Source organism: Callospermophilus lateralis, chromosome 9 (assembly GCF_048772815.1).
Source record: "Callospermophilus lateralis isolate mCalLat2 chromosome 9, mCalLat2.hap1, whole genome shotgun sequence".
In the NCBI taxonomy this organism is placed as follows: Eukaryota; Metazoa; Chordata; class Mammalia; order Rodentia; family Sciuridae; genus Callospermophilus; species Callospermophilus lateralis.
In genome coordinates, this window is record NC_135313.1 from 36,917,524 (window position 1) to 36,927,245 (window position 9,722).

At 40.0% G+C, this 9,722-nt stretch overlaps 1 protein-coding gene across 1 annotated transcript in view; it reads right to left on the reverse strand.

Annotated features, from left to right (window-relative positions):
- Positions 1 to 4,670, reverse strand: part of Plcl1 (phospholipase C like 1 (inactive)) — a 335,645-nt gene extending 330,975 nt beyond the window's left edge. Inside the window, exon 1 of the mRNA XM_076865800.2 lies at positions 3,948 to 4,670. Coding sequence (XP_076721915.2) covers positions 3,948 to 4,271 — 324 coding nt within the window. The 5' untranslated portion in view covers positions 4,272 to 4,670. The remainder of the gene's footprint in view (positions 1 to 3,947) is intronic.
- Between the last annotated feature and the right edge of the window lie 5,052 nt (positions 4,671 to 9,722).

A 9,722-nucleotide genomic window follows, 5' to 3' on the forward strand; every position in this document is an offset into this window, starting at 1 on the left:
TTAGATGCTTTACAACACCTCATTCTCAAAACTTTTTTCATCTCATACACCCATGTCCTTGAGATCCAAATGACAATTTCTACTCTTCTCTGACTAGATAATTCATACTTAAATAGAATCAAAAGGAAATAGAGGAATGCAGAACTCATCAATATGTTACAGATACTGAAAGGAAAACCAACTGCTACTTCATAAACATGTATGTATCTTGGTACCAACCATCTGGTATAAGAAATAAGATTCACTACTTTCCTATTTCCAGAACATTACAGAGTTACAGAGGTATTAACTAAAACCTAAAATGTTAAATATTTTAAGGGTGATATCAAGTACTAGATACCTAAAATTGTCTGATTTCTTAATTAGAAATATATTCAAATGCAAAATAATACCTGTTCGATATTTCCTATAAGTATGCTCCTAGCTTGTTATTATAAACCATATGTCAAGAAGAAATTTAAATGGATTCAATTGAATTATTGTGGCATATTTCAATGCACTTACCAAAAAAAAGCATGCTGCATTTATCAAAATCATTGCAGTTGAAATAATCACAGAAAAAAATAGATGGATTAAAGAGAAGCTAGTTTAATTCTTATATTAAAATTTTTAAAACCTTGGACTAGGAACATAGAGGAAGAAACACAATGATAGTAGAAAGACTTCCCAAAGATATGTGCAGATAAATGTTGTCATTGTTTTCATCAATTCAGAAGGAAATTGTTTTCTCAACTTCACACATGTTTTCAAATTAGGAAGGGCAAATTTACTACAAACATTTCTTTTATTAATATACAAGACAGTCTGCTTTTTGGTACGATAGAGGAATGCACTATTCTGATGTATCTAATATTCAAGTTGAGAGAATACCATTAAAATAGAAACAATGCCCTAAATTAAGCTGAAATATTTGATATTTGATGATTTATAACTTTTCCATTGCTCATAGGTATAATTATGCATATCAATTATTATTGTATCACAGCTATTTGTCCATATTTAATAATTTTTCATATAAAATATTCTAAGGCCTTTATTTTTGTGTATGTTTCAATACCAAATAAAAAGAACTCTTGGTAAACTGTGAATAGTATATTTTCTCTCAATATGGAATATGTACGATATATTTTTTATGTGGTCTATACATTTTTAGAAATTCTCATTTTACGATGCTAAAGTGAACAAACTGTGGGACAGCAGATTCAGGATGTCAACAAAAATGTTCTTGATCTCAAAGAGACAGGAACAGAGCACACCTACCCCTATCCCCTCTGGTATGGAATGAATACCTCTAGGGAAAAGATCCAAATGACTGTTGCCCACCAAAGACCCACCAGATCATCCTTAAATATTAATTTGCTCATCACAATGACCTTAGACAATCCTCTAGGCACTGAAAATGTCTGAAGCAGATTCAAAGCCCTTAGGCCTATAAAACTAGTCAAGTTTTATTGAATAAACCAGGAGCTTATACAGTTTATCTTAGATATACATAGATACATATGCTTATATGTGTATGGAATATTTTGGAAGGCTACTTAAGAAAGTGTTAACAGCTATGAGAGTGGACTATGGAAGTGGGAGTGTGGAACAGCTGAAAGTCTTCCCTTCACACTCCTTTGCAACATTTGATTTTTAAAAATCACATATACATATTACTTTTTCAGTTAAATCAAATTTTAAATAATTCACTTCATTTTTCAGTATCTTTAATTTTAAAGACCATTTACCAAATTTTTATTTAATTTACTATTAAATAGGAAAAAGATTGAGCTGATACTCGGCTGTCTCCTTCCTTTTTTGACACAAAAAGAAACTTCAAAACAAGAGGCACCATTACTCAGCAACACCCCTTCTGAGAATATAAACCAGCATAGTGTAATTTAAAAGTGGCAAACTTAGTTGCAAGAATTTGAATATTCTCAGAGGGGCTGGGGTTGTGGCTCAGCAGTGGAGTGCTGGCCTTGCACGCGCCAGTCGCTCAGTTTGATCTTCAACACCACATAAAAATAAATAAATAAAATAAAGGTATTGTGTCCAACTACTTCTAAAAAATAAATTAAATAAATAAATAAAGGTATCGTGTCCAACTACAACTAAGAAAAAAAAATTTTAAGAATTTGAATATTCTCATCATTCTTGTGTGACACAGTGGTACACATCTATGATTGCAAGTTCAAGGGTAGCCTGGGCAATTTAGCAAAACCCTCAGCAACTTAGTGAGACTCTGTCTTAAATTTAAAAATAAAAAAGACAAGGGATGTTGCTCACTGGCAGAGCTACCAAAAAAGTTTGCATATTCTGTATACTACAATACTTCTACTTTTTACATTATATCCCACTGCTTTTTAGCATTTATGTATTTTAAAATATCTTGAGGTACCTATTTTCACATCCACACAGATCCACATGTAATATCTTAGAATCCAAAATGTACCCATTCCCTGTGATTTTTTTGAGCTCAAAACAATATGTTTTTTGACTTGTATGTTTAAAAAAGTGATCATTTCCCTTTTATCTAAATTCACACCCAGAAGGGTATATTCCTTTTTCCATTATTCAAAAGCCACAAAATAACAAAAAATATTATGAATTATTTGCAATTACCACCCATCCATCCCTCACACACACACACACACACACACACACACTACTTCTAATATGTAAATCTCCTAGTTGGTTTCAAATTTCCTTGTGTCCATGTTGGGAAAAAACCCAAACCAGACTTGGAGCTAGGTGGATATACTGTGGGAGCATAGACTGGCACTAGCACTAGTAGCATAGGAAAAAGACATGTATTATGCAGCGGCTTCCCAGCTTAAACCTGAAGAAGCATCGTGAATGTCATTAGCAGATGCAGTCATTCAGTAAGTTGAACAGTAAGTAGTTCCAGTTGGTCTTTCACCGCCATCACTGGTGTGTTGGGTGTGTGTGTGTGTGTGTGTGTGTGAGAGAGAGAGAGAGAGAGAGAGAGAGAAAGAGAGAGTGAGAAAGAAATATTATTTATTTATATATAATATATATATATGAATATATATTCATTCATTCATACTGGCTGCTCTACCAAAAATCAGTTTAATCTCACATGCACATACTAACATGCATTTACGCTAAGACCCTTTGCCAGAGCCTGTACCAATATTCTTACTCCAAAGTCATGCACCCAGAGGATGAAATCTCAAGCAAAGGAAACAAGCCCCAAGTGGAAGGAATACAGAAACAGGAAAGGAAAAGGGGTTACAAATTCCTTGACAAAAGAATGAAGAGAAATCCTGTGGGAGTGGATAGGTCGGGAAGCGTTTTCCTGGATGTAGTGGTAACCACAAGGGTTGGGGAAGAAGCTTAGGGATTGATTGTTTCCGGTTGTGCCTTTTGCAGCCCAAAACTCTTTTGAGTTGCACTGCAGCGTTCACTGAAACCTCTGCCTGCCTGCGGGGAAAGTCCAGGCTTCTTGGGATTTCGGCACCGTTGTGTTGAGAGGTTTTTGTAATTTTTTTTTTTTTGGGGGGGGGGGTTGTTTTGCTTTATTTTGGTTGGTTTTGGTCTGTTTTCATTTGAGAGTAAACTGTGCCTTTCCTCTGCTGCTTTGGAAAAGCTAATTTTTCGCTGGAAAGCTGTGCACAGCCATCCCGTGGGTCTTCATCTATTCTGAGTCCTAAAGGTGGAAGGGAATCTTGCAGAGAAAATGAGGGAGAGCATTGCTCAAAATGCAAAGACTCAGAGCGGAACTTTTTCTCCGCTGTCTAGGGGGTAAAAAAGTCACTTCTGCTTCTCAAGGCCAAGAGCTAAGTCTGGAAACCTCCGGACTAGGAAGGAAGGTTTGGCAGTGAAGGAGGTGGGAGAAAACAATGCCGCGCCTGCGTTGCCATCGGACGTAGTACACCCTGCCAGAGTCCGTAACACACATCGTTCCCATGCACACTCTGGGGTGATGTGGCTTCGCTTACCTTGATGATGCTGCTGCGCCTGGGGGTCGCTCGTGCAGCTTCCAGGAGGCCCGCCTCGCTGTCCGCTGGGGCTCCCGCGGGGCCAGGCAATGCAACCCCGCTGCGACGGTCCCTCATCCGGCCCCCAGCGGCCACCGCCACGGTGTCTCCGGAGGCGGTATCAAGGCCCACTCGGGGGTCGTCTTCGCCCCCAGCAGCGTCGGGCGGCGCCAGACCCTCCTTGCTGACCGCGCCCTCGGCCATGGCAGGGCACGTTTCTGACTCCCCTGGAGGAGATAGCACGCCGGGCAGTAGAGTCCAGCTGCTGGGCAGAGGTGCACTCATGCACCAGGAGTCAGCCCTGCTAGACTTTGTTTCACCGTCCTGCGACGGCGGAGGGGGCAGCAGCAGCAGGGACGACCGCAACTTTCTGGAGAGGGAACATCACTCCAGCAGAGACGTCCTCGGGCTTTGGTCCAGGAGGTCAGCAATCCGGCGGGCAACGGCAGCGGGGGTGGGGAGATGATGTGAGAGGGAGAAGAGAGAGAAGAGGGAAAAAGAGAGGAAGGTATCCGAAATGTGATGCAAACGCCCTCTCTGCACCAGACAAAAGGAAGCGGGCGCCCAGCCAGGCGGCCTCCGGAGCTGGGACGTGAGCAGCCGAAGAGGGGCCGGAGCCGGGTGACTGCGGGCGGGCGCACCCGCCACCTGCCTGCGGACAGCCGCCCCAGGAAGTGCAGCAACGGCGGCGGCCTCCACTCCGCTCTGTTGTGACAGGGAGGGAGACTTGTTTTGACAGCCCGTGGGGATTGGCAGGCGTCTGGGCCTCTTAGGAGCCTTTCCTCGCCAAGGGGAGTTTGGCCCGACCAATCCTCACTGCGGAGGGGTGTGCCCGAGCGCAAAGAATGGAATGTGTTCTGTAGCTGCGAGCCGGCCCTGCGGGGCTCTTATACTCCAGCAAGACTGCGCGCGCGCGTGTACTCACCCTCAGGCGCTCAGTGTACATTTTAGGAAGTTGAGATGTATGAAACCAGTCTTAAGATGAAACAAAATCCGGGGGTTATGGGTGGTGGAAGCGAGGAAAGGAAACCCTCCTCTGTAAAACAAAGCAATTTGGAGGAGAGGAGGTGTTTTGTATTAATGTCAAAGCGTTTGAGGTGATGAAGTGAAGCTTGGCAAGCTCTCGTGCCAATCCTTAGAAGTCCATTCAGAAATAAACTAGGGTTTACTGGGGCCCTAGAATTCTGGGCAGGGATGCATTCGTGCACCAGGAGTCAGCCCCGCTAGAATTAAGGTTCTATGAAAGGATTTTGTGTTCACACCGCAATGTGAATAAATATGACAAGGAAAGGGAGTTGGATAAAAAGAAGCAAGGGTAAAAGGAAACTGAATCAACTAAATCCCTCTGGAGATGACTCTTAACAAAGCACAGATGTAATGGAAGTCAGATAAATACAAAATAAGATATTTAGTCCCTATGCTGAAACATTCCACTCAACAGAATTTAACCTCTTTTCTATAATTCTATGTAAACATATTTTGCTAATTTCCACCAAGATAGCAACCAAGAGAAGAGATCTTTGGATGATGTCTGAAATTAACCATAGAATCTCAGATGGAAACAATGGCTCTAAGACTCCCTGACAGTTAGGAAGACTTGGCTTTTTAATTTAAAGGCTCTTTTGGTATTAAAAGCTATATTAAACTTATTTCAATTAATAGTTGAATAATTTAAGATTTTGCTTCTTCCTTACTCTGGCCAAGAACACAAGAAATTCTTCAGACTTTTAGATCCAGAATTTTAAAGATGCATTGAAGACTTTAGGGACCATCTATGGCAGTCCTTTTATTTAGCAGATGAGAAGGTGCATGAGTCCTGCCTACTAGTTAGTGCAGGAGCTGAAATTAGAATCTGACACCCAACTCCTCCAGTAATCTCTTCACTGTTTTATCTGGCTCCTCTGAGGCTACAGCCAGCCAGATTTGCATGGGGCCCTTGGGAGGTTTCAGATTTGACATTTACCAACTTCTAGGGAAAACTGAGAAGGCTTGACTTTACCTTTTCTTTAAATATAAATGCAACCCAGAAATGAATGTACAATAGATTTTCAGCGACTTCTGGTTTTAGAGCCAACAGTACCCTCTAGTGAGAGTTTGAGAAATCATCTACAATAGCAAAGGTTTTTTCACCCTTGATATATAAAGAACCAGAGGGGAAACTCAAGAGTCCTTTTCAACTACTCTGCCTTTAAAACAGACAGACTAGAGGAAATAAAAAAAAGAGAGGAGTGCCCAGACTGAAAACAACCATACAAGTCTTTCATTTCCATCATTTAGGAAATTCCCATTTAGGTTATAGAAAAAAACTTTTTACTTGCTATTCTCACAATTATAACCTATTTTAGGCTATTATTTTTCTTTGATAATCAACTATTACTACATTTGACTTCTGTATAGTTGTGTTAGTGCTCCATTTTTATTACTCAAATAAATATTCTATTGGTGGGTTGTTCTTTGAGAAATATGAAACTTGTTATCTTAGTATTATCTATTTCTATATATTAATAGTATTTACCAGGATATCATTATGTATATCATTATGATAAAAATTATTTTTAAAAGTATTAAATTTAGCATCACCTTACTAACATTTAAGGTCAGTGATTTTCAAATAAGAGGCCAGAAAATACAGCTCATAGTCTGCAAAATGTTTTATGTTTCAACTACACAATGTCCAGTTGGTCTCTTTATCTCTTCCCTCCCTAGCTTTTCCTCTCACCTTTCTGTGAAAGCAAACATACCCACACACAACCTCCAAATCCTTTGCACTCAACATCTGTTCATAAAGGCTCTTGTCTAATACATTCTGCTTTGAGAAAATAGTTGGACACAAATCATTGTCACCCACAATTCCTACCTCCTATCCTTTCACCAAATCATACTGGCAATCACTGGACTGATAGATTGGAAGTTGGCATCTTGAAGGTGTGGTGTTGGTGGCAAGTGAAGAGAGAAATGAATAGGCAATTCAAATGTAACCCCCTCAGACATTTGAGGTCTTTTCTGGCCACAAATCTCAAGTTTCCCATACAACTCCCCACACATTCTATGTCACTCATATTAGTCTGCTTTATTTTCTTATAGAATAGTATCACTGTGAATAAACTGTCCTGTCCATGAAAATGTCTACTACATATATACATTCTTTTATACTGACCCCTATCTGTGTCTCACTGAAATGTAGGATATAATCTCCATGTGCAGAAAGACCTTGCCAATTTTATTCATTGGTTATCTGCAGCTCCCAGAACCATGCCGGGCACATAGTAAGTGCTTCATAGTCCTGCAATTAGATAAAATAGCAACCGATTAAAAAAAAAATAGTTCTGTTGCTTCCTTTCCTTGAGGATCCTAAAATTCCATTCTAGAGCAGAAATCAAAGAAATTCCAGAGAAAGCTGTTGTAAAACTAGAAGGGAATTTATAAATTGCAATACAACTGATAGGAACCTAGCAAGGTCTAGTAAACTTGAAAATGCTTAGTCCCAAATCAACCTAGCAAGGTCTAGTAAACTTGAAAATGCTTAGTCCTAAATGTCAATGTGGTCTTTTCAGCCTAGAGAAGTCTCTCCATGACCCTTGACTCAAGAAAATTCCAATAAGACTATTAAGACTTTCCATATACTATTAGGAAATTCCAATGGAGAGAAGAGTCATTTTGATAACTGCTTTCTATGTACCAGATAATCCTCTGTGAAGTATTTTATCTCCACTTTACAGATAAGGAAAGTCCAATGGTCATCTTAGAGATATATAGAGAAAAAAAACACCACTCTTTCATTCTAGGATCACTCACTCCATTTTGCCACGACCTTAACATCAGCCTTTCCTCTGCTATAGTTTATATCTGAAATGTCCCCCAAAAGACCTGCGTGTTAAAATATAAATCCTAATTTAAAATTATTGGAAGGTGATGAAACCATTAAGAGGTGGAACCTAATGCCAAGTGTGGTGGCATATGACTATAATCCCAGCAAATTTATAGGCTGAGGCAAGAGGATCGCAAGTGAGAGATAAGCCTTGGGAACTCAGCAAGATCCTCGGCTATTTAAGACTATCACAAAATAAAATATAAAAATGACTTGGGGGGTGTATCTCTGTGGTAAATTACCCCTGGGTTCAATCCCTAGCACACACACAAAAAAAGAGGTAGGACCTAGTATAAGATTTTAGGTTAAATGGGGAATTGTGGGTCTCTTCCTGCCTCACTGAATCTGAGAAACTGATGTGACTCCATTTTTGAAAATAAATAAATAACAGCAGCTTCTACCTCAAGGCCTGTCCTAAGGAAGGGGGCGTGACCCTTGTCCTTGGAAAAACCCACAGAGTACTCCTAAGCACATACCCACCCTGCTGAGTTGTTTGTCTATAAATAACAGGAGAGGTCTGTGGTGGTGTCCCTGACTCATTAGGCTAGGTGAAGACCCATAGCAACCCCCTAGCAACCACCAATCAGTATGAGACAGGGAAAATAGTTGGGATGCCAGATGACCACCCAGTAGTTTATGGTGGTTGATAACATGTTGTGAAGCCATGTAGTTCAGCACGTACACCCCTCGTGGCTTAAACCAATCAGTTCAAAGGAATCCCCCTCTTGTACTAACCAATCACCCCTACCCAACTTGTTCCCGCCAGTGAATGTGATAATCAATGTTAAGAGTTGTTTGATTTTCCCGCGGTATGGAATAATTTGCTGTGTCATGTTGTGACGCATAGAGGATCCCCCTAAAACCTATAAAATCTCACTGAACAAAGGACCAGGACTCACTCCCTGGGACTGCTGCATTGGGAACGGTTATGAATCCAGGCTTGAGCTTACAATAAAGACTTTTGTGTGATTGCATCAGATTTGGCTCCTGCAGATCTATTGGGGTCCCATGAATCTAGCATAACAAATCCCAGCTGCCATAAGGTGAGAAGACTCCTAAACCACATGCTTCCCACCATGATGTTCTGACTCACCATCAGCCTAAAGCAACAGGGCCCATCCATCATGAAAACTGAAACCTACAAAACTGTGAGCCAAAGTAAACCTTTTCTCTACAGAATTTGATTTATCTCAGATAGGTTACAGTGATGGAAGCTGACTAACATAACCTTTACATCATCAAGATGAAGTGAATATGAATGCTTCACTAGTGTGTGAAGACACATTTATCCTCTCATCTACTTATATGTAAGAAAAATATTTCATTATTAAGGCCCAGTTCTCCTAATAAGTTCAAAGATCCATTGAATGTGACCAAAGAAGGATACAGCTCTTTCAGTTAAGTCTCATGCATCTTTATATTGAGTCATAGCCCTTCCTAATAGATATTATAATCATTTTGGTTTGCTAGTTCATGAAAACAGAATTTACACAGTAACTAGTAGTATAAACATTATATTAAATACATATTCAATAAAAGATAATCAAAATTTAAACATGCCCTCTAAAAATTCAAGTTTGGTTGTTGTTGTTTGATACAGGGGATTGAACTCAGAGGCACTCAACCACTGAGCCACATCCCCAGCCCTACATTGTGTTTTATTTGGAGACAGGGTCTCACTGAGTTGCTTAGTGCCTCGCTTTTGCTGAGGCTGGCTTTGACCTCATGATCCTTCTACCTCAGTCTCCAAGCCACTGGGATTACAGGTATGCAACACTATGCCCAACTTTTTTCTTAGAAAAAAAGGGTCTCTAATATAAGCATATTAAAAAGTAAGTCAGAAATTTAGTAATTAAAACACAAAATTC